Source organism: Varanus komodoensis, unplaced genomic scaffold (assembly GCF_004798865.1).
Source record: "Varanus komodoensis strain SLA01 unplaced genomic scaffold, ASM479886v1 scaffold1, whole genome shotgun sequence".
NCBI lineage: Eukaryota > Metazoa > Chordata > Lepidosauria > Squamata > Varanidae > Varanus > Varanus komodoensis.
This window is the reverse complement of record NW_025335268.1, coordinates 121,781,534-121,807,044: the sequence shown is the minus strand read 5'-3', so window position 1 is coordinate 121,807,044 and position 25,511 is coordinate 121,781,534. Positions and strand designations below refer to the sequence as shown.

Here is a 25,511-nt window from a genome sequence, read left to right as displayed (position 1 = left end):
TGCTCAGACCTCTACACAATCGTTCAGTCCCAGCCAAGTCCAGCTCTCGCGCCGTAGCGCCATTCACACAAAACTGAAACCAACGTGCGGCATGCAATGCATTTGATTCCGCGCGCTGGGTTCCCCCACGAATCACCTTCGCATTTATAAGCGGCAAGGAAAGAGGCATGAACACATTCGAATTTTCCCCGCCTCTACGTCACAATAACATTCTACATTCCTGAACAATGATTGGTCCGAGGCTTGTGGGAACCTAACGGCCACGCCCCTTTCCTTGGCCTCACTCACGGGGGGACTCCATAGAGAGTTGCACCGGAAGTGTGCAACTGAATTTGGTTCCCTCTGTGGTTCGGTGTGTTCCCCGTGTGTGAAGCATGGCCGCGGTGCCCCCCGACACTTGGCAACCGCCTACTGTTTCTATGGAGACTACGTAAGTGAGGGAAGGTCCGTAGCTCTGGGTAAAGCTCTGCATGCAGAAAACCTGAAAGTTCAGTCCGCAGGTTCCACTGGGAATGAAGCCTAATTGCCTGGCAGCGGTTCTCCAAGTTTCGATCAAGATCCTTTCCCAAATCGAGCAAAGGATTGAACTTTTGATTTTCTGCATTCAAAGCTTCTGTTTCCAGACAGTGAGCTGGATATACCAGTGGTCTTACTCAGTTTTAGCTGTTCCCCGAAGGACTGAAGACGGGTGGGTTTACGTCCCCTGGGGAGACTCAAGACTGTTCCGTCGGATCTTCGCGGTTGTTGGCTTAACGTTCCTGCTATTCTTGACACCGTTCACAGTAGCTTTTCCACAAACTACTCTGGAACCGTTGCAGTAGTGAAAGGGCTTTAGGATGTTGTCTCTTTTTTCCGGAGGAGCACCTGCCCTTTTAAAATTTCCATGATAGACAAGTTCAGTATGTGCAGCTTTTTCGGTTATACAAGTAGAGTGGCTCTGTTCAGGCATTAATCAAAAAAGCTTAAATGAACATGCAAGTGGGGATGGGTCTGTGCTTAGTAATTCTATGCACCATTTATACACAGGGGTTTCTATACAAGCGATAACCCTGTGATATTGATCTATCTGTCTATATTCCAGCAGTCATTTGTGCTATATGTGTGAATGCCTGTGAAGAAGCTGTATGGCACAAATTGTATTGGAGGTGGAATTGCCTAATCCCTGCTTGTGTGTTTAAATTTATATTGCCTGAGTAGGACTAGAGAGTAGAAATCACATGAAAAATGCAGGGGTTGAATGACAACCCTACTCCCAGTGTGTAATTTTTGTACAGTCAAATGTAGCCTATTTAAGAAGTTATGGTCAGAGAAGGCTTAAGGCTAGCATGGGTCAAGACTAGAAAATTAAGTATCAGTTTAGTTTTAGTAATTATTCCCATTTTGTAGGGTGAGGAATAACTAAAGGGCATTATTTGTACAGTTTCATTTGGGTAAGTGGAAACAAACTGAAGAATCCCCAGCTTCCTATATGAAGTTGAAGACTTCATTGCACCCCTATTAGAAGACTGGATGAATCATAGCTTGGTAGATTGGATAACATGAAGCCACCATGGATATATATTTTCATCAGTATCACTCCTTGTATCAGTCTGATAAAACAAATATGTTTGGAATTATCTGTCTGTTTTGCAGCATGGGTCTCATTGTTATGGAGCTGTACTGGAAGCATGCTCCCAAGACTTGTAAGAATTTTGCTGAACTGTCCAGACGAGGTTATTACAATGGGACAAAGTTTCATAGAATAATCAAGGATTTCATGATCCAGGGGGGTGATCCAACGGGAACGGGTAAGAACATAATTAAAACTGGTGCTTTGGATACTATGTTAAGGTGTATTGATGGATAAAGTGAAAAGATGGTGTTAGAAAGACAGTAGGTCATGCAATGCCCATTATCACCAAAAAGGCTCTTGCACATACTGTCCTTTCTGGATGAGTGGAAGTCAGAACACATCCAGCACTCCTCCTAATCAGGCCAAAATTATCTGTTATAAGATAACGCAAGATGTATTAATAGATTACTATTTCCCTCCACATTACTTCCCTGCTATCACTCTTCCCCAACCTGGTGTCCTCCAGATGTTTTTAGACTATATATCACATCTGTCCATTGGGCATGCTGGCTGGGACTAATAGAACTTGGGAGTCCAAAATATCTGAAGGTTACAACATCAAGAGAGGCTACCCCAAAGTATCTATTGCTAGACAAATTTAAATACAGGTACTGATTGTTAGTACAGTAAAGGGACTTCAGAAACAAAAAAGATATTAGCATTTCAGATTCACAGGAAACAATGAATATGCCTCTGTCTCCGTCATGGCCCTGCAGATTAGTCTTTAATTCTCTTATATGGCAGGAAGAGGAGGAGCGTCCATCTATGGGAAGCAATTTGAAGATGAACTGCACACAGAGCTAAAGTTTACAGGTAAGTATTACTTTAAGGGCTGCTTTAAAACCTCTAGGCAAAACTGTTCATCTATCATATAACTATCATATAAGGTTATATAAGGTTATATAACTATCATATAACTATCATATAAGGATAGGAGTTTCCAGGCGGAGATGCAAAATTGTTTCAATATAACAGGTCCAGAAGCTAAAACATTTGCCTGGATATTACAATAGTAAAAACTGGCTTCTAAAATTTAATTGTATACAATCAGTCATGCGTTCTTGGGTTTCTTTTAAAGAAAAATTTGCCTTTACACTATATTTTTTCCATGCAGTTATTGATGGCAATATTCTTCATAGCAAGGCCAGAAAGCAGTTAATGAGATTTCAATGAGATTTTTACAGTCTATTCCCATATCTCTCCTGTAAGAATTAAGCTTGTAAGACATCCCTGTATCTTATTTCTCCTCTAGCAGACCACTAGTGGGGGACTTCATCCAAATGTTTTTTTCTGAGGAGCATGAGCAGCTGGCAGTTCATATAAATTGCTGTGTATAAGCAGTGAGGAAGGGAGTGACTAATGGATATGAGTGTGCAAGCCACCTCTAGTCCATGGCTAGTCTTACAGTACCTAAATGGGACGTCCACGGATAACTTTTAAGAACTGGTATAACATAAAAGTCCAGCAGGATGTTATCATTTGTTTGTATTTTAGATAAAACTATCTTGGGAGTCTTAAATTATTAACCTAGTACTTTTTCTTTAAGGTGCAGGAATCCTTGCTATGGCAAATGCAGGTCCGGATACGAATGGCAGCCAGTTCTTCATTACATTAGCACCAACCCAGTGGCTTGATGGGAAGCACACTATATTTGGTCGTGTTTGCCAAGGAATTGGAATAGTGAACAGAGTGGGCATGGTAGAAACCAACGCACAAGATCGACCAGTGGATGATGTGAAGCTCTTGAAGGTTTACCCATCAGGCTAGACTAGAATTGTTAAATTCTTATCTAATACAGCTGTATTTCATCGAGTGTATTTGTTTTGTTCCAAGAGATACTAGCCAGTTACATGGGTGCAGAATGATCCTAAAATTCATCATTAACCTTTTTCTTAAAGCTGAATTTATCTAGAAAAGTTTTTAAGTTATTTGATGAGGGAAGACAGCACCAGATTGTGGTAGTGCTGCTTTTGTAAGCTTAATGTTGTGCCCCATCAAAGCTTTAACTAGAACTTAGCATTCAGTGTCTATCATAAATGGACAAAGTTCCTTAAATGTTCTAGAAGAAACCTGGTAACATCTAATAATTTATAAGTGAGCAGAACTGCTTGCTAATTTGGTGACTACATGGGCTTCAAGGCAATGTTTGAGTGTGTCTTACATTCCCAAGTGAAAAGTAAATTGATTTGTTGGAAATATTTTAAGATTTGATAATGGCTTAAACATATAGATAATTTAATGTCATGCCAAGGGATACATCAAAGATGCTACTGAGCCAGCACTCTTCACTGACACAAAACTACTTTTTTTAAATCTTAAAGTAATTATTGAGGATAGTGCTCACCAGTGCTGAAGTTTGCTTTATTAAGTTTTATAATGACAATAAATTGTTCATATATGGAGGAGATTCCTGTTGCTGTGTCCTGTGAATATTTAGGATTCTCTGAATATGTTTACTATACCTGAAGTATTTCATAGTTGGTATGTTCTCTTGTACATATCCTTTTTATCAGAAAACTCCTTGTAACAAATCTTCATTCTCGTCTCTTAACGTTGAATAGAGCTTTCAGCTAGGAATATGTATATGAAGAAACAAGGTTCAGAATGTAATTGGGAGAACTACGTAAACCAGTCAGTTGCCAAGAGGGAGAAATTTTCATTCACTTTGAAGGCATTTTTAAAAGCCAGACAGGCAGATCAAAGCCATCTGTGAGGCTCAGTTCCTCCTGGAACTTAAGTCCTCCTGGGCTTATGTCACAGCACAGGTTCTGTAACACCTTGATGTTCCTAAAGACTAGCAACTAAGGCTCCTTTCCTCCTGTTAGAGCTTTTCAGGGCCATCCCAAGCTATTTTGGCACCCAGAGTGTGAGGTACAGTTTTGGCACAGAACCTCGTGCCACCACTCTTAGCTCCTGAACAGCATAAAATGGGTTGCTGAGTTGGGGAACACTTGTATCCTGAGATACCAATTTCTACTATTTCACATTGCTCTAGCATTGCAACCTTTATTGGTGTTGCTGTACTGTAAGGTGCTTTAAATATTTATTTGGAACACAGTATATGTAACCTTCAAACAACTAAAGATAGGCCCCAGTTTGGAGTTGCCATGGTTTGAGCATGTGTTTCAAATAAATAGCCAACAATGAACAAATCCTGGTTAGAAGTCACCATGACTTAAGTAATCTACCTCAAATCCACAGAAAAAACCCTCTTTACAGTATGCCAACAGAATTATTATTAACTATTTAAAGAAATCCAGCATCTCTCTCTTTTTGCACTGGGGAAGTGCTTTAGAATCACAGAAAAATCTATCATTGGCAAGGTCACTTTCAGTCGAAAGCACCACAAGCCCTACTGGCCTGTCTTGAAACATTGAAGAAGGGAGTTTCTTCAAGCTTAAAGCTCTGAAAAGTTTATCTCACCAGAAGCAACTGGGATAAACTAACTCAGAAGTATGCAGAGTGCAGTGGCAACACTGGGAGGGGAATCATACCTGACTACATATGGCAGTGTTTGAGTGGTTGTTGTGCTGGTTTTCACACTGGCAACTCAGGGTTCTCTTCATAGCTGCAACCCATCTATACCTCTAAGCTTTAGGTTTTCCTCAGTAAGACATTCTTCCCAATACATACAGTACTTCTTCTCTGAGAACTTTTCCAGTTTCTTGCTGTTGTCTAAGAATTGAAACTATTTACTGTGCTGTATTCCCCAACACAGTATTGAAGAAACTTATATGGAATTGAACTTTAGGGCCGTAATAGATTCGGCTCTTCCCTCGTAGCTGAACAGCCCCTGCTCCCAAACACACAGGACCTGTACAGGGAAAATATTGGACCAACTCCCATTTCTGTTCCCTGCCCTGTTGCATCTCTACAGCTTGCTGGAAACCTTCCCCACTGTGATATTGTTTCAAAAGGAACGTTTTTATCTTTTCTAATGCATCAGCACCTTTTGAAAGTATGTAGAAGATCAATGCCTGGTGCTACAGCTCTTCAAAGAGAATGAAACAGTTGATTGTGGGGGTGGTGCTTTTGTATGCTTAATTTTGTGTCCCACTAGTGTGTTAACTAGAATTTGGCTAGTGGATGACTGAAGGAAAATGATCTGTCTTCACGCTAAATATGCTGGTGAGAAAATGGCTTCTGCAAAATTAACTATGGGAAGTCACCGACCAGGAATTGCCTAGGGTGTGTCTAACTCAGCTTCCCTCCCATCTGTGTAGCTGTGGCCAGTGCCTGCCAGGCCGGCAGTTCCACCAGCGCTGTGCCATGTCATGTCTGGGATGCGCAGTTGCACACATTACATGGAGGATGGGGCAAGGGACACATGCTGGATGCTTCAGCTCTGCAGGGCACAGGGCCACTGTTCCCTTGGCCTGCTCTTCATGATGGTGCTGAGCTTGTAGGCCGGGGGTTCTTCTGTGAAAATATGATGATGCATGCCATAGTGATATGGCAAGCACTAACTTAGAGATAGGCCACCTGGTGTCCTCCAGATATGTTGGACTACATCCCTGATCATTGGCTGGGGTTGATGGGAGTTATAATCCAAAACATCTGAAGGGCACCAAGGTGTTTATGCCTGCATCAAAGAAAGGCAAGTCTTGGTCTTGCATGTCTCTAAAAATGCATTTGGCAGATCATAGAACTCTCTTATATACTAGGTTCAAACCTAAAAGACTATAAATGATCATTCTTTTGCTAATGATAAGACTCAGCATGCCTTATTGGTATCCATTTGTGTTATTGCTAAATGATGTGGAAAATACAATGGAAGTGTTTATCAAAAAGGAAAAAGACTGGTGGTCGTGCATCGTTAGCTTGCAAAGAAGGATTTCATCAATATTAATTACCGATTTATACCAGCATTGATGCATGCAGTCTAATCTTGCATTCCCCAAGGTTCTTGGCTATGCAGTCTTCTGATACCGTATATAAATACAGTGTCTTACACAAGTGTGACTGCTGCTTTTTTCGTTTGATGATTCCAGTGCTACTAAATTTCTTTTGAATATTTTTAATTAAAGAAAATGTTTTGTAACTACTTATCTCTCTCTACCCTTTTTGCCTCCAATGTGTCGTTATTTGCATTTGATTCCATTTCTGACTGCTCCATCACCTGGAAAATTCTTAAGAATAAATGCTCTCCTGTCACCTTTTCTCCCTACACCTGTTTTTCTTCAGTGTAGGAACCTGAAAAGTACAACACTATTTTAGAACCCTGAAAAGAATAGAACTGTGAATAATCAGAAATTTAATGAGAGTTTGCCAGAGTGAGGTTTTCCTCTGCAGAAACGTGTAGAGGGCAATGAGAATGGTGAAAAGGGGGGCAAAGCTGGTTCATTCATCCCTGTCCTCTTTCCTTGCATGTAGACCTTTCACATGAGACATAAACCCTATTCAAAGCATTCTTTTCATGTGTAAAGATTTCAAGTGGAGCCTTTGGTCCTTTAATTCTCTGATAGTTATAACCTGTTGTACAACTGGGATTAAGTCACACTGAATTTAGTAGGACCTCCATCTGAGTAAGCATTTTTTAGGATGCAGCTATACGTTATTTAGGAAAATGTCTAATTCCCTTCATTGTAGCTGCATCTTGCCTTGCCTCATCATTTAATGTGAGGTCCAAATGGCCGAGTTCAACATTCTGTACCAATGATGGTCATTTCATAATTATGTAAAAAAGATGCAAAGTATCCCTGAGGAGTTCTTGTGGGATTACTGGCAACTCTTACCCTAACATGTTGGTGACTTGGGCCTTGCCCTGGATGGGGTTGCACTCCCTCTAAAGGACAGGGACCGCAGCTTGGGAGTGCTTCTCAACCCGGAGCTGTCCTTGGAAGCTCAAGTGACACTGGTGGGGAGGAGCGCTTTCCTTCAGCTTTGGCCAATCCATCAGCTGTGTCCCTACCTGGAGGAAGATTGCCTAGCAACAGTAACACATGCATTGGTTACTTCCCGGTTGGATTTCTGTAACGTGCTTTACATGGGGCTGCCCTTGAAGACAGTCTGGATACTTCACATGGTTCAAAAAAGAGCTGCCAGGATGCTGTCAGGGACTGGGCGTTATTCTCATATAACCCCAGTCCTCTATCAGCTCCATTGGCTTCCCATCAAAGTCTGCGCTCAATTCAAGGTGCTGGTTATTACCTATAAAGCCCTTAATGGCTTGGGACCTGGATACCTAAAGGAACGCCTTCTTCCCTATTTGCCCTCCTGCCCCCTGAGATCGGCAGCAGAAGCCCTCCTCTGGGAACCCTCTGTGAAAGACATTAGAAAACAGAGTACCCGGAGGAGGGCTTTCTCTGTGGTGGTGCCCCATCTATGGAATGTGCTCCCCAGAGAGGACTGCCTGGCACCATCATTATATGTTTTTCAGTGCCAGGTTAAGACCTTTTTATTTAATCAATATTTTAATAAGTTTTAATATTGAATTTTATTACCGTATTTTAATTTGCAGCCAGAGTGGGCTGCCAATTTATTATTTATGTACTTCGGAATTTTATTTGTGTAAGCCGTCCTGAGGCTCTTGCAAAGGATGGCATACAAATATCTTAAACAAACACACGTGAGTAGATGTCCAAAGCCACAATAGCTGTTGGCACTGCTGCCAGTCTCAGCTGAGACTGCTTGCTCAGCCATCTCTGCTAAAATCGTCAACATCCTCTCACCATGCCCTGCTCAGCCAAGCTCCCTTCCATCTGCTGCCACCACTGAGAAACTGCAACACAAGACTAGGGTGGGGGATGAGCAGAGTGGCTCTGGCCCCCCAGCCTAGCCTTCTCTGCTGTCCCTGCAAGTCCCAAATGGTAGGTAGGGGGGATGGGGATGAACCCAGTTGCTGCCAGTGCCAATAGAGCGTGTTTGCATCAGCAAAAGTTCAGGGCACTTGTCTCTGACAACTGTGCCCAAATGCCACTGGGGCATTTTGGGGTGGCTGTCATCAGCTATCACTCTCCTGAAGCCACTTGGCTAGAGCAGCAAATATTTCTTGCCACTATAACCAAGCAGCTCTGCAAAGATTTGGATTAGCCCCGAGTTTGAAATGTCCTCTGAAATGGGAAGATGCAGCAACCCCAAGGGAGCATACTAAATCCTACAGCAAGCCATGACCTGTCAGGATGGATTGCAAGCCCAGACTCTGGGTTTCTAAACCACCCAAATAAGCCATAAGTTCTCCCAACATGACAAGCTCCCTCTGGCTTAGAGGTCCCCCTCCCTTCTGTACCTGCATACTCACCCTCCCCTCCGCCCTTCATCTTGGAAGGGAAGAGGAAGGGAAGGGATATGCCACTGTTGCCACTCTGCTAGCCTTCCAGCTTCAAAATACTCAGGGTATTTCCAGTTACTTGTTTCTCATTTGCTTCCCTTTGTCAATCATTCTGGGCCATTTACAAACAATTGCTCTAACAAATAAAGGTTCCCCAACCGCTGTAATATTTTGTTCTCAGCTTCCATGCTCTACAGTGTTTTTTTTTTTTTCAACAACCCCCCACCCCCGCATTTCATGGCATTTTGACACCTTTAGTCAGCCTGTAGGGGGCAGCGATATCCCACAGCTGTTTCTCTTAAGTAGAATGGAAATAAATCACTGAAGAATTTGCCAGTGACCATTATGTGGAGCTAGCGCCCTGGATGTTTGTGCCCAGACAGTAGGAACTGATGTGCAGTAGGATCATTCTGAATTATTCAGGGTTAAAGCAGTTAAATGGTTAAATGAGGCAGGCTTCACACTTAGAAAGGTATAGGCAGAAATGGCCAGGTTGCAGGTGCCTCAGCACTGTTGCATAATCAAAAGCTTCTTAGATGTTTTCTCAGTGTGTATCCTAAAATTTCCAATTACTTTTTTTTGTAAATCAGACTTAAAGGTTAATGCCTCCATAACTTATACAGAAGTGCAGCTTCCCTTTTAAGACATTTCCATGATTTCCTGGAGTTACCAGTTGACTATTTCAGGAAATGTAATTATCTGCTCTTTCAGACTCATCCAAAAGAGCTAATGGATATTTTCCTGCCACCTGTTTTAAAAAGATAAACAAAATTTATGCAGAGGTCAATAGGTCAGATTTAAACTTTGTAGTCTCTCTGTATAAATAATATTTTTAAAAAACTTTAGCAGTAATGCTATTTATTTTTTTTTTTAAATGAGATGAAGTGCACAATCCCGTAGCCTCCTAGGATCATCTGGGAGGCTATAGGATTATTTGGAGTCTGAGCCCCCTTCCTTGCAGCCTATACATTAACAGCCGCATTGGCTGCCCCCATTCCTGAGATCACAACTGGACTTCCGATATGGGAAAAGTGTGTATACTGAGGTCATGGTGGGGAAGATGCTGGGGCTGTGGACTTCTACCAGTTCCAGTCAGAGTCCCAATCCCTTTCCTTCTCCCTTGCCAGCCCTAAAATGGCCATCCAGAGAAAATACTTGGAGCAGCCATCCCTCATTCGAGGCATAGGATGCACATAAGCCTTCAGAGGCTTAGGTGTGTATGCTCCTCAATTGCACCATCAATCTTGATGTCAAGATATCATTACTGATTGGATGAAAAAACACAGTACCTTTTTAATAATCGGCATATCACTGAAACAGAAGAACTGGACCCTACCTCTTGGCTTTTGGGGATGAATCAGGAAGGTGTGTGCGTGTATCATATGTGAGTTCTGAAATACAGCTTTCCAAAGCTGTTCCTTGACTTTCTCATCCTACCCTTTTATCCTTTTCAGTATTTTATTACATTCTCCAGTGTGATGGGGGCATTCTTTGTGCCATGGTTTACTATTATCTCCCATTTAAAAAAAATCAAAATGATTGCACTGGTACTTTTTCAGATGAGTATTCTGTTATTGCTTCTGAAAAAGGCACGCTTGCCTAAAAGCAACCTGGTTGGTCTGTGGATGAAGCTGGCTGCCTAGTAACCATGGGGGAAGGCAGGCACCACTGTGGTTTTGTTTTCCTGTTGGATGAGACATAGCCAGATTAAAGCAAACTCAAAGAAGCTGCCTCTTTGTGCTGCTGTAGCTCCACGGCTCATTTGTTCTCAATAAGGGTACGGAGTTCCTGTCCAGGATTGCAGAGGCAAAGCACAGATCGCCCTCATTTTGCTTTGCTGCCCTACAGCAGCCGTGATGGAAAAGGGGTCTAAGCAAAGGATGGTTTTATGACAGTATCTTTAAGCTGAAACTTAAAGCTGAACTTAAGCTGAAACCTGCCTAAATCCTCCATGGATGCCTGTCTATCTAATGTAGAGAGAAAGTATGGATTCTAAATAAGGCCTACGTCCAGACTGCTCCAGATCTTAGTATACTAGAACTTATAGGAGAAGAAGGCATAGCCTTGCAAATAAAACTTTTGGGGCTGAGCAACCTGCCCAAAACACTAAGCTCAAGGGAACTCAATACACTAAATTCCTTTTAGTCTAAAGTTTTCAACACCAACAGAAAGCTATTTCACAGCAATCCCAGCTGCTAGTAAGAAAACTTGTTAAATAAAAAAAAATAAGGGGAAAGGCAAGGCATCTTGAGGGGCATCAAGAAAAGTTTCTGGAGAGTGCACTGGAATAGGGCAGGGAGGGCTGACTTGAGAAGGGTCACTCTTGGATGGCTTTTTAGTGACTGTGGTTTAGAAAGTAAGAAATGTCCATAAATAACTGGACCCAAGGGGTCCGACAATGACAAACCCAACAAAAGTAATTTGAGAAACCTTCATTTCCAGTGTCACTCCACTCCACAATCTACCTCCCCTCCTGTAAGCTGTTTTTAAATAAGTGGTGGAGCAAGGAAGTTATTGATGTCTTTTGATAATAATTGCTGAGTTAACCTCGCAACTGTTTTTTTAAAGTAATGTTTAATTGAGGAACATCTAGTTTAATTATAGTTGTTAGACTGATTTTCTTGTTTTCCCTTAAAACCTAAATCTGTCTGTCTGTCTGTCTGTCTGTCTTATTCATTCATTCATTCATTCATTCATTCATTCATATTTTAAAATTTACAGGCCACTTAATAACCTGACAGGGCTCTCTAATCATTTAATTATTAAATCATCTTAAATTGTTTTCTTAAAGGTGTGGTTGTATTTACTACAAATAGAACTTAACTACTATTTTCCTTTCCACTGAAAATAAATGAATACACTAACTGAAAATAGTTGTGCTTTAAAAATGCCTGCCTTATTTTCCAAATCTGTTGCTTGTTTAAATGTTTGTCATGTCATCTTATGCTACAGGCTGAGTCCTTCCAAAAGCAATCATGTTTTTTCCTCCATGAATATATGTAATGTCTAGGTGATTTGAAATTCACATCCACTCTCAAGTCCTCTCCTTCCCCCACCCCCACTGCAGTGATACACTTATTCCTATTCTGCTGTCTGCTTAGACAATTAATGCATTTGCATATGACTCCTTTTTAATAAATTCTCTCACGCTCATGCACACACACAAACTCACACACAGACTGACCAACATCTCACCCAGATTTTTTTTTAATTTTAAGGAGACAATGACACTATGGGGAAGTTCAGATTAAAAGAAGCTGGGAGATAACTACGAGGAACCACAGTCATAGTCTTCTTCCTTTCATGGGTCACCTTCTTTTCTGGCAGGAGGCACACACCCAAAGTCGCTTCCATTCTGGATGGCTGAGGCAGTGATTTCTTCAGGGCAGACTCCAGAGGGAGTGGCATTTTCCTTATGCCAGACTCAGACTGAGTTGGTTCTTCCCCAGTGTTCCTTCTGATCCAGGAAAAGTGTGTGCTTTAGGTGGGGGGCAGGGAGTCTATTATTTAGCCTTCGGTTCTATCCATCTGTTGTTGTCCTGCTCCTATCATTCTGGAAGCCTGTGCTCAAGCTACATACAGGCCAGGCTTTCAAAACTTTTAAGTCCTGCATTGTTGGAGCATAGCCATTGTATCCAAGCTGGTGCTTACTGCTCTTCCGGGGGGCAGAGCATCTTTCCCCCCAAGGACTGAATGCCATTTTAGGTAAGTTCATGTTGGGGTGGGGGGGGGGGTGGAAGCCAAGATACCTGCACATTTCAGCTTGAAGCATTCAGAACTTTATTGTGAATTTCAACAAACAAACAATATAGTAAACAATTCTTTCTTAAATTGAAATGTCTCACTTACAAAAAGTGCATATGACATAAGCACTAATGAGTATAGATGTGTATATGAAAGTACAGCCAGCAATAAAAGCAATTATACAAAAGCTCATGAAAGGCAGACCAAATATCCATATATTTATCCATTTGCAGGTGATGCCAGATACCACCTGTTGAATGTTGAAACATCATAAGGTCCTCAGTCTATTGTGTTATAGAAGTGGACATATAAGTCCATTTATATTGACACTGCACTAACTTCCAAGCAACAGGCAAATAATTTGAAAGACACACAAGTCAGTAAATATTAAAGAGCATTCCAATATTAACTTTATTATGACCTCCTCCCAAAAAGAGGCAACCATTAGACATTGCCAAAAGATATTGGCAAAGAAGCATTAGTGTTATTTCACCTGTTATTAGCAGTATTTCTGACTAAGAATAAACTTCTATGAAAAGTATGTTCTGTATCCAATAAACATGAAAGATTTTTTTGCTGAATAAAATGTAATCTAAGCTTCTGGCACAGATGCAAAAGCAATGTTCCCTTGATTAGGCAAAACAGGATGGTCCAGGTCCATATTCCATTCCAGATTCTACACGTTCCTGATGCATCGCATTTCCTTTCTTGGACAAGGTCCTTGAGTGGGTGGTGGTCAACCAGCTCCTGACACTGTTGGACAAGGTGGATTATCTGGATCCATTTTAGTCAAGGTTTGGCACACACTTCAGAATCGAAACAGCTTCCATTGCCTGTATGCTGACCTATTTCGAGGGCAAGGTAAGAGGGAGTGTAACTCTACTGATGCTTCTGGATCTCTTTGTGGCCTTTCAACCATGGTCTTCTGCTGCATAACTGCCTGGCCTGGGAGAGGGGTTCCACACCTACTTAGATGGACAGTTCAAGAAGGCATTGCTAGGGAAATATTACGCAGAACTGGGGCGTTCCCCAGGGGTTAGTTTTGTTTCCCACGCTATTCAACGTCTTCATGAGATTGCTGTATTGAAATGAGATCACTGCCGGCATTTACAGGGAAAGTAGTGAGGATCAGGCTGTTAGGGTGGTGATGGACAAGTAGCTCTATTAGCAAAAGTTTCCCTCATTAATATAACACTCTCCACAAAGATACCCCTCCCTATTTCTCCTCAGCATTTGTGCAAAGAATACGGTTAACAGCCTGATGCTCCTAGTACACCTTCTGTCCCTGCCCGTGACATTCTAACTGAAAAAGATAGCGAACAATACCAAAAAAAATCTGCGTAAGTGACAAGAAGTTACAGATAGTTGCACAGGACTTAAATGATGCCATCCTTGGTACTTGCTTTCCAATGTCAGGATTTAATCCTGGTCAATATTGAAAATGCCTCTGAGCGGGGCAACATGAATCTTCCTTACCACTGAGTAACATATCAAGCCTGTAGACACCAAAGTTGCTCGATCCGAGACTACATCAGAGGCATCTAGGGATGTGAAAATGGAGGCTTACACTCAGTGATGCGATGCTGCTCACAGTGCCTGACCAGGAAGGAAGGGTGAAAGCAAGTTTTCTTAATGGGTCTTGCTAGAACTTTGGGATCCTGTTAGCTGCCTGGGAATGTCAGCTTCTGCTGCAGGTCCTGCTGGGGTAGATGGAGGGGCAAGAGCCACAGGAAGGGCCTTCTGAACTCCTGTTAAATGCTTGCTTCCAGTGTATTCCTGCAGCTGCTGGTCCCAACAGGCTTGGGCACCAAGCCCATCCTTAGGGCCCATCAAGATGTAGAGGAGGCGCACCATGACCTTAGGGTGAGGGCTGCTATGGCTGCTTCCCAGAGTCTTCTTGCTCAGCCTCCACTGCCTCCAGTTCCATCTGTTTTGAGGGTTCTAAACGTCCCTCAGCCCAGCACTGAAGGCTGCCCACATGTCAAATGGCGTTTACACAGACTTTTCTGGCAACTAGCCTAGAAGTAAAATATAAATAAAGGTAAAGGTTTCCCCTTGACGTTATGTCCAGTCATGCCTCACTCTAGGGGGTGGTGCTCATCTCCGTTTCCTAGCCGAGGGAGCCAGCGTTTGTCTGCAGACAGTCTCCGTGGTCATGTGGCCGGCATGACTAAACACCGAAGTGCACGGAATGCTGTTACCTGCCCACCGAAGTGGTACCTTGTTATCTACTTGCATTTGCATGCTTTCGAACTGCCAGGTTGGCAGGAGCTGGGACGGAGCAACGGCTACTAACCCCATTGTGCAGATTCGAACCAGTGACCTTTCGATCAACCAGCCCAGCAGTACAGCGGTTTCAACCACTGCGCCACCTGCAGTCCCTAAAATACAAATACATAGACACAATAAAACTTCTGGCAGTCCATTCTGCTTCTGCTCCCTTTGGTAACCCTAAACAACCATGCCAATGTTTATTTATTTATCTATTGTTTTATTTTTATACCACCTAATTGCCAAGGCTATCTGGGCAGTTCACAAAAGTTAAAATTAAAGATAAAGAGGCACACAGAGAGACTGATCCAGCACAGCTCTTTCTATTTTCTTATGAATAATAAAAAAACCCCTCCCTCTAATGCTGTATTCCTAGTATGGATTTTCCTCCTCCCTGTGGCTGCTGGTTGAGAAGTACATGGTCCCGATGTGTTTGAACTAGAATTCTGCGCAAATGGCCTATCAAAAATCTGCACCCTGCTTGTGGCAGAGAAATTAGGAAGGCACTATTACTAAATTTTGCGAAAGGGGGAGGGTTATTGGGCAGGGTGGTTGTTGTTTTTGCACCATCGGTGCAAGGGGCAAGTGCATCAACTTGTGTGGGCAGTCAGATCGGATCCATGGCAATACAGCTATGAGGGGGACAGTGTTGTACTGAGCGCCAGGGAAGAGATGGAGCTCAGGCCAAGCTAACATCTTGTTGTGGGTCCATCTTTCCCCTTAATCCCTTTCCAGAAGATCAAAGCGAAAGGCTTCTAATTACAGTCCCTTATTGACTCAGGCTGGTTTTACAAAACAGAGCGAGCAATGTAAAGTTTATTAACAAATAGCGTCTAACAAGGTATTCTCCCTCTAAGCTGTGGAATTAGCTCTTGCCCATGTCAGAGGTTGATTCTGAACTGAATCCCCCTCCTCCTCCACAGGGACCAGTTCCTCCCTCAGGGAGGCTGATGCCACTTGTGGGCCAGACAGTGGGAACAGCAGACTTTTCCTAACTGATTCGCGCATTCGATAACAAACCACTGGGCAGATGAACTCACAGCCCTCCCACTCTGACCCTCCCTGCTCCACAATGTTTGCCCCCAACCCAGAGGTGGCCTGTTTCTTGCTAGCATTTGGCTAATCTCATTAGCCTTGACATTTCACTTGTACATTCCAACCCCTCACCTTCTTCTTGCTCACCTTCAGAGTCTGACCTCTCTCTTGAAATGCTATGTTTTGGGGGAAGCATCTGTCTTCCAATTTCCTGGAAACTTTCTTTCCTATGAAAGAGGCTTCTAATTTTCGAAGCCACTCTTCAAGCATTTTATATTTTATTTTGAATTTCCATTGGTTGTAATTTGGGGGCTTACCTAATCAGCCGCAAAGTGAATTGTGAGTGTGAGTCTTTCTTTCTATTGCACAACGCTCCATTGCTTTGCAGCCTCACAGACTGCCTGCACTTTCTGATTTGAAAAAGCCCTATTGAGGAATTATCTCACATTTACTTCCCCTGGGCTTTAATTAAAGTGTGGGAAGCTGAGATGCTTCAGGCTGCTCCATAGATGTTTGTACAATGAAAGACAGGAATTTGCACATGTTCCCTTGACCACCTCATAAGTAAGTTGAACACAAGAATGCAGCCTATTAGAATCCCTCCAAAATGTTCTTCTCCTTTGAACTTCTTTTCAAAAGTAATTCCTTTTCCATCAAATGGAATGAGAATGGCTGCAAAAAAAAAAAAAAAAAAATGTGCAAGAAGTTTTCAGCTCAGTGCTACTTTGAATAATGTACTTAATGTAGTGTGTATTTTGGTCCTTCCTATTAAACCCCGTTTAACTCAGTGGGTCATACATTTGAAGAAATGGGCCCCAAATCAGAGTGTTAATCTTTTAAGAGTAATCTAACCTTTTCCTTGTGAATCAACTGTTCGTATAGTGTCAGAGCTCACCAATAGCTTTTGAATTGAGTGCAAATTGCCTTATAATTATAATTGCCTCTTATTGGCTTCACAGTGACAATGTCTTACAGGAAATGTAATTATTTCTCTGTCAGCATCTAATTGCCAATTAGCCATAGAAACTCAGTGTCCTTAGCCCAGCCAACATCTGTGTTAAACCAGCCATTCTTGAAGGCAGTTTTCATGTCAGGAAGTGGGGCTTCTTGTTGAAATAAACAAACTACAACATCTGTATTGATTCCTCAAGACCATAGAGAGAGCCCGCAACCTCATTATCTTACATACAGCAGTTTCTCCAAGGGTTTCTAGCAACTTTGTACCAGAAAAATATATACATACATACATCTTGCTGTCAAGCAAGGATAGTAAGATTTATGGCTGAAATGATACAACCTGGTAGAGGGCTGACAGCATTTGAAAAACGTTTCCTGGCACTTGTTCACTTGTGCAGAGGTATATAAATAGTGGTACGTATGTGACAACAAAATGGGTGCTGTTGTGTATGGTTGTTCATGCCCATGCGGAGATTTTTGGAAGGAAGGAAGGAAGGATGCTGACTGAAGAAAAGGAAAGCGGAAGAAGAAAGTTGGAAAGAGCACTTAAAAAAGGAAGAAATGTGTCAGTTGTGGTTCCGTTGACAATCTATTTTGAGAACTTCCTAGGAGCATTAGAAGATCACGTTGGAATGATATTGATTGCTTTTAGAGGAAAGGTCAATGCTAACCAAAATCAAAATATAATTATAACACTTTGATATATACACCCAAAGAAAAGAAGATCTAGAAGGAAAGATCACACGTGGACCTAAATCCTGCACTGAAGAGCTACAAAGGAGAAACTAAGGAAACCCACAGTTGCGTATGTTGGAGATACAGTCTAGCTGATTGCTTATGACTTTGGTATGGAGCACAGGAGAACATGGGTGCTTCCAGACAGAGAGATTGTGCCCTATTCCACCTTTTTTCCTTGATTTTTTCTGCTAAGGTAAACAGATGAGAGAATCAATAGGAAAATATGGAAGCATCGCAAATAGAAGATAGTATCATCTGAACTCACGGTAGAATTCTGTGAATGTGGCACAATAAATGCTGCACCTGGAAGCACATGCTCTCTGTTTTCTTAGACTAGTTAATTTCTTGTACTAGGTTTTAGAACATATGTCCGCCAAGTAAAAATAGTGCATGCATGAGCATGCATGCACATGTATGTGTGTGCTCACATACACACACTTCAAATTTGTTACTAAAGTTTGGTGAATTTCAAATATGCTGATGTTTTGAAAATTCTAACTCAACTGTAAAAAGGGTAGCTTTTTGGAATGGAAGAGAAGTTTATCACATCAAAATATGTGATGACAGTGCTTTGATTTAAGGGTGAAAGTATAATCTAAAAACTACAAACCTTAGAATCGTAAAATAGTAGAGCTCGAAGGGGCCAGAAGGCCATCAGGTCCAACCCTTTGGGAACCCTCCGTGAAGGATATTAGGAGGGTAAGTACCCGGAGGAGGGCTTTCTCTGCAGTGGCGCCCAATCTATGGAATGCACTCCCCAGAGAGGTCCGCCTGGCGCCGTCGTTATTTGTTTTTTGGCGCCAGGCGAAGACTTTTTTATTTAAATGTTATTTTAATTGCTAATATTATTTATTTATTTTACATATTTGGCCAAGACGTCTCCAATTATATTGTTTTTATATGTTTAATATGTATTTATTAATTGTTGTGAGCCGCCCCGAGGCTTCGGAGAATAAGGTGGCATAGAAGCTTACTAAATAAATAAACCCCTTGCTGTTGCAGGACACAAAGTTAAACCAGCCCGTTCAGTTGACTGTCCAGACCAGGGGCCCCCCAACTTTTCCACCAGGGGGCCAGTTGAAAGGTGCCAGTGCTGGGTACAGGCCGGAAAGGTGGTGCCGGCAGTGCGCACGGGCCGGAGAGGGGGTGGGGGTGGCGCATGCAGGCGGTGCGCTGAGGTGCGGGCGTGGTGTGTGGCAAGGGGAGGGGAGGGGAGGGGAGGGGAGGTGTGGGTGGGCGCATGCGTGGCGAGGCAAGACACAGGCAGGCACACGCTGCAAGGCGGGTGTACAAGGCAGCGGCTTGCTCGCTTGGAGATCGTTTTCTCTGAGTGAGCAAACTGCTGCCTCCCCGCACGGGGCAAGGTGGGCGGCATCGGGGGCACACACGGGCGTGGGTGTGCGCACGGCTGGTCCAAATGGGCATGGCAGGCCGAATCTGGCCCCTGGGCCATAGTTTGAGGACCCACGGCCCAGGCACTTTCTGAATGTCTCCAGTGAGGGAGAGCTTGCAAATTCCCCAGGTAACAGGCTCCATTGCCATACTGCTCTGACAGTGAAGAAATTCTTCCTGGTGTCTAGTCTAAATCTGGTTTAACGTAAGCCCATTATTCTGTGTCTTGCACTCTGGAATGAACAGGAGGAGATCTCGTCCTTCCTCCTTGTGACAGCCTTTCAGGTACTTGCAGGCTGCAATCATATCTCTTCTCCTCTTGAGGCTGAACATGCAGAGTTCTCTCAATCTTTCCTCATAGGGCTTTGCCCTCAGTCCCTGAATCATTCTTGTTGCCCTTTGCTGTACCCTTTCTAACTATTCTGCATCTTTTAAAAACTTAGGTTCCCAGAACTGGACACAGTACTCCAGGTGAGGGCTGACTAGTGCTGAGCACAGGGGAACTAACACTTAATGTGTTTAGGAGGTGATACTTCTGTTAGTGCAGCCCAAAATAGCATTTTCCTGCCCTTTGTGCAGCTGCATCACATTGTTGGCTCACATTTAGCTTATGATCTATACCCAAGGTCCTTCTTATTTACATATTGTTGAGTCAAATTTTCCCCATTTTGTACGATGCATTTGGTTTCTTGTTCCTAAGCAGAGGACTTGGAATTTGTCCCTACTGAAATTCACTCTGTTGCTCTCTGCCCGGCATTCTAACCTATTGCAATCACCCTGTGTCTTATCTCTGTCTCCCAGGGTATTTGCCATTCCACCCAGCTTTCTGTCATCTGCAAATTTAATCATCTTTCCTTGTACTTCCTCATCTAAATCATTAATAAAAACGTTGACGAGTACTGGTCCCAGGACAGAACTCTGTGGCACCCCACTTGTCACCTCCCCGCAGTTTGAGAGGTGCCTGTCCTGAAAGTGGGAGAGGTTAGAAGGACGATAGTCAGATGGTAGACCTTTGCAGACAGCTATCATCTTGCCATGCAGTCATTTAAACGATAGAATTTTGCCCCTCTTCAGTCTGGTATGACATTACAGCAGCTTCGTGTTACTGACTCCCATATGTTGTTGGCACGGATTATGCAAGTCAGGTGCCTGATGCAGATGCTTCAAATCAGCACCTGTTGTAAACAGCTAACACAGATGTGCCCCTATAATTTCTCTGTGCCTAAATCCTTATACAAATGCAATTATATTCATTTATGCCAGGTAATTTCAAGACTGTTGTGATGATTGGAGCTCTGGGAGCAGCTTTATGAAGCCACAACTGCATTGTATCCTGGGACACAGAAGCTAACCTTTGCGTTCTTTCAAATATGCATCTTAGCTTCATGGAAGTCTGTGGCAAAGCTCTCATTAAATGTGATGGAGAAAAGACATTATTGTGGAAAGAATGAAGCACCAACATGTTTAGATTTGGCAGTTTTATAAGGCCAGAATTATTAAAATCTTTCCATGCTCTTCTCTGCCCACTTGCTATTCTAAAACTGTGTACATGATTGTGAGTGTATTCAGAGAGACTGTCAAATTGTCACTGTGCTCATCTTCCATAGCCCAAGGATCAACCAGGAATAATATATCGCTGGAATTATCAATGAGTGTATCAAAGTGTGTATCATTAACAGTGTCTGCGTGTAAGAGCAGAAATGGCGGAGGAGTGTAAGAAACAAAATGTCTTGAAATTTTAACTTCATTTCCTGTAATTGCCCTAGCATTGGCAATCATGCAAAATGTAGGGACAACTACAGCACTGAGCTGCTCCCCTCCCCGCAGACCAATATTTAATCACTGTTTCAAGTGGCAGAAAATGTCACCCACAATAGACAGGCAGAGTGACAGGGAGTGATGCCTTGCATAAAAATGAATTGGACCTGTTTGTTCAGCGGCATGCCAAGGTTCGTTCTGCAGCCATTCTCCGGTCCTCAGGTAGTTAGGACTGAGAGGGGAATTCAGAATTAGGAAGAAGTTAAAGCATCTTCGAGAGGAATGCATCCCAGGCAGCCTCCACCCCACCCCCCCACCAAAAAAATGTGCAGCCAAATATGTGTGTCTGAATTAAGGAGTTATTTTGGGAGACAGATGTGAGCTGTATTATCATTGCATGCGGGGGAAGGCATTCATAGACATTTGGGGGACTTGAGACTGTCATGGCTCACTACAAAGGATCTGTGCATCGCTTGTGAATAGCATCGCTGCCGCTGCCTCCCTCCCTCCCTCCCTCTTTTGGTAAGGTTTGATTTTAACTCTGTTGTAGAGAAAAGGCAGAAGGGGTTTCCCTTCTAAAGAGCTGGAGTTCTTGTAGGTGTGTGCTCCTCGCTGCAGAGGAAGATCTCAGGGTGCCAAGAAAAGCTTCATACCCAGGCCAGTTAGGAGCTTAGAGCACTAGACTGGGAGCAGGAGGCATGGGCTCAGGTCCCAACTTGATGCTGAAGTTTCCCGGGTGACTTTAGGCCAGGCACTGGCTCTTCTCCTAAACCATCTCCTATGGATGCTGTGAAGATCAACTGGAGATGGGAAGGGCCATGGAAGCTGTCTTGAGTTTCTTGGGGGAAAGGGGGGCGTGCATGTCAGAAATGATAAAACCTGCAGCTTGCAGGAAGGATTTCAACATGACCGTGTGATTCACCTCCCCTCCCTGCAGACCACAGTCCTAAGCCTTTGAACTTAAAAAAAAAAAAAGCGTATGTGTTGCATTCATATGGTTAATGTGCAGTCTAGCTGGACCCTTCAAGTTTCTTTCAGTAGCACAGTCAGGTGATTTAGAAAAGTCTACCACATATTCTTACCAGGGACCAGAGATGCCAGGTTAACATCAACTGATTTGGATTGTTGCTGATGTGTTTGCATGTCAGCCAATCACATTCAAATCACTTGAAATTCAGAGCAGGTCTGCCAGGCAATAAGAACTAATAACCATCGTCTGCAATTGGCCATTGCTTTTGCAGCCCTTGCAAACACACTGAGTCTTTAAGATGCAGCTGTTGTATGTTGTTCTGCCTTTGAGAGCGTTGATGTGGCAGCATGTTAATTTCAAGCCCCACTACAAACTCCAATCAGGCACGCCAGCAATCACCCATATTTGCCCAGCTGAAAATTGCCAGGCATTTCAGGTACATAACAGTCATGCACCTTAAATGAATCAGACTTAGTATTTGGCACATGATTAGCATCTGCCTCTTCACTGCCTATGACAATCATGACTTCTGACGTCTGCACAAGATGGGGAAACCAGGGCAAGGCTCCTGAAACAGCTGGATTAATATAGCAGAAATCATCCATGTGAAGCTAAATATAATACATTGAGCAGTCCTGCTTCCAACTCTTTGCTCCACCAAGCAATCCCTGGAATAAGCACTCCAATCAAAAGGTAAGTGCAGAGAGAGAAAGGGAAGGCAGAACTACACCCCGTCCAGAAACTGGTGCAGGGCCCATCCTATGCTCAGAATGAGGTAGCTTGCTTTAGATGGCACATCTGGGGGAATTGGTTAAGAAGAGCATCATCCACTTTTCCTTTTTCTTTTTCTTTGGCCCATTATTATATTTCTGCCCCATGCTCGTGGGGGCAGCATGTGGATTTTTCTCCTCTGACACCAAAACCTTGGAAGATCTTGGAATCCATGCCTTCTGCCAAGGAAGTCCTGTTCCTTAACTCAAATATGTGGAAAGACCCTGGTCTCTCTGTGAAGCAGGGAAGGCATTTTGCATATGTGCAGAAGGGCTTCTTTTTCTTATCAGTCACATACGCATATATATGCCAGGGCTCAGTTTGAGTATGGGGGTTGTGGGGAGGTGACCTGGGCAATTTGCAACCATCTGAAGCAGAATATATGCAGGGGGTAGCATATCATATTAATTGCTATCACTATATACTGCTTCTCATCTGCAGAATTCCCTTCTGACGGAGGACTGTCCTTTGACAGCCCTTCACACATAGAACCATTCTCTGTAAAGTAATATATAAGTCCCAAAGCCTCTTTTCTATTATCACTTCTGTTACAGGCACAGGAAAAATTGGCATCCTTCCCTCGTCTATCATTCTGCCATCAAACAGCTAGTTCTGAGCTGATGGGAACAGACTGAGGAATCTTCTGAGCTTCCAATACTTTCTTATCAGAGTTGTGAAACTTGGTTTGGGAAAGATAAATGTCTTTCACTGAGGAAAAAAAAAACATATGACAATCGCTCTGTGTGCTAGCCAATGCAATACACCAGGTAAATACACGTTGTAATTCCCATGCTAAACTATTTATTTTATTTTTGATATTATATGACGTTGTTGTTGTATCAATAAGAAAAATGAAAGACAGGACCTAACCGCCCCCCCCCCCCCCCCGCTGGCTAATAATACAAAAGGATGATACACACAAGGGAAAGGGGTGGAGGGGAAAAGGCGAACGGGTAGACCTGTTTTGCAAAGCAGGCTCTGTCCCCTCACTGCTGTGGCCTGAAGCAGCGGTCAAGTGAAGCCAGTGTCCCTTCTGGTAGGAAGGAAGCTGGCAAATGGATGCCAGGCAGGTCTTCTTCCTGGGAGGCAGGGCGGGGAGCCTCCCCATGGGCCTTGGTGCCCTGGCCAATGGCAGCAGCCAGAGTATGCTTCCCTGCTGCATAGAGAGAGCTGTTCTCTATCCGAATGGCTATCAGAGAATGGTGCTGTGTTTGAAGTCATCCTCTTTTTGACTGGCCCTTCAGTTCAAGGTCAGTGGGATCCTATGGCTTCCAGATGGCATCCAGGGGACCAGAGGATTCCTCAGACTCCCAAATCCAAGGTCATAAAAGTATGTCAATCACCAAGATAGAATCTGCACTCAGAGCTCCCTCCTCCCCTCACAGCCAGTGGGGGAAGAACCATGCTAGTGACCTAAACGAAGCGGGTATATGGGAGGTGTGGAGGGGAGGCACCTGGGTACCCTCAGCAGTCCAGCCTCCCTCCCTCAACCTCCTAAGGTCCACAGCTAGGGGGCCAATGCTGGCCATCCGGGCGATTTGAAAGGCAGGTGGAGGGCAGAGGAAAAGATCCTTTCTGTGTCCCTCCCACTGCGTGTAGGAGGCCTCCAAGTTTGGGGGCTTCTGTGAGCACCTCCACTTCTCTGTGCCTGACAAACCCTAAGAAGGAAGAGCCGTTTGGGGTCTCTAAGCTGCCCTTCGGCAGACAGCACCTGGGCAGCAGACAGCGAAGGCATGCAACTCCGTCTTCCCCTCAATGGTTAGAGATACTGTACTTTGATGTAGAGAATAGCAATCATTTCTAAATTTGCATGTATGCAAATACAAATCAGTATATGTCCACTTGTGTTCTCTTTTTTGGAGAAGTAGAAATAGTCACTGCATTGTTATATGCACGATCTAAGTATTGTGCTGTGTGTGCATGTGTGCGCACACATGTATATGAGGGGCCTTCATAAAGTGTCTGAATTTTTTTAAACTATTAAGAAGTTTAAAAACAAATTACATCACTTTTCTTCCTTTGTGATGCATTTTTCCCAGTGTAGTACCAACTTGTTAATGCCATCAGCAAAAAATATCTACAATATATTTATAAAATATAAAATTGCGGAAACTTTTTGAAGACCCCTCGTATATTTGAAATTAAGATGGTGAAATTCTTTCAAACATTTCATGGATACTCAATAAATCAGGATTTCAGAGCCACATGTTTTAACTGTGGCCGGTATAGTGCGTTCAGTCTTGATCTGTGCATTGTATTTTGTCTCCCCTCTATGAATCTGCCTTGTGAGTGTATTTCGGTCTGCCAAGCTTCATTGACGCAAGCTTTTAGGAAGGTCATGACTTGCTTACTCTGCCCTTCCCTGATTATCTTTCATCAGATTGGTGCAGTTGTGTTGATTCTGCCTCATGCCAGTGTCTGATATGTTTTGGAATAGTTGCAGTTTTTTATTGCTGAAATTGTTTTTATTATATAAATGCTACTGGATCCATGTTATTTTGCTTGCTGCTTTGGAAAGCTGTCATCCCGAAAGGTGATATAAAATATTTTAAATAAATTTCTCTTAAAAGGTGTCCAATATCTCTTCTAAAGATATATACATGCATAAATTTATGTATGCTGGATGCTGTGCCATTTTTATTTTATTTGTGCTTGTTGAAAACCGTCCTGAGACTCCATATAAAAGCTTTAAATAAATAAATTGGTGATTCTGAGTCTAGGGGACTCTTGTTATTCTGATTAACCTGGCAACAAAATGGGATTGGGATTATATTTTATGAATCAGAAGAAGGTGGAATAAGAGTGTTTGGATTTACAGTGAAGTGTCAAAACACTTTGGGTTCTGTGTGTTACACAGTGGCAGTTCATGGTGGGGCTGAAATGGCAGCCACTTCTAGGTCACTGTAAACTGTTTCTTGGGAGATGGTATTTTAGAGAAACTAGCTTGGGTTTAAAAATGCTCCCTCCTTCTGAATTATTGACGGAAGCCATCA

General features: G+C 43.0%; 1 protein-coding gene across 1 annotated transcript; it reads left to right on the top strand.

Moving 5' to 3' along the window:
* Positions 1 to 324: 324 nt before the first annotated feature.
* Positions 325 to 6,653, top strand: PPIL1 (peptidylprolyl isomerase like 1). The gene is made up of 4 exons (XM_044443489.1): positions 325 to 430; positions 1,633 to 1,787; positions 2,357 to 2,425; positions 3,159 to 6,653. The coding sequence occupies exons 1-4, from the start codon at positions 375 to 377 to the stop codon at positions 3,377 to 3,379; spliced, it is 501 nt and encodes a 166-aa protein (XP_044299424.1). The 5' UTR covers positions 325 to 374; the 3' UTR covers positions 3,380 to 6,653.
* The last annotated feature ends 18,858 nt before the right edge of the window (positions 6,654 to 25,511 follow it).

Excerpts from the sequence above, each read along its gene's own strand:
- PPIL1 (XM_044443489.1), top strand. The coding sequence starts at position 375 with ATGGCCGCGGTGCCCCCCGACACTTGGCAACCGCCTACTGTTTCTATG. Across the intron at positions 431-1,632 it reads ACTGTTTCTATGGAGACTAC|CATGGGTCTCATTGTTATGG; the intron begins GTAAGTGAGGGA and ends TCTGTTTTGCAG. Across the intron at positions 2,426-3,158 it reads CACAGAGCTAAAGTTTACAG|GTGCAGGAATCCTTGCTATG; the intron begins GTAAGTATTACT and ends TTTTTCTTTAAG.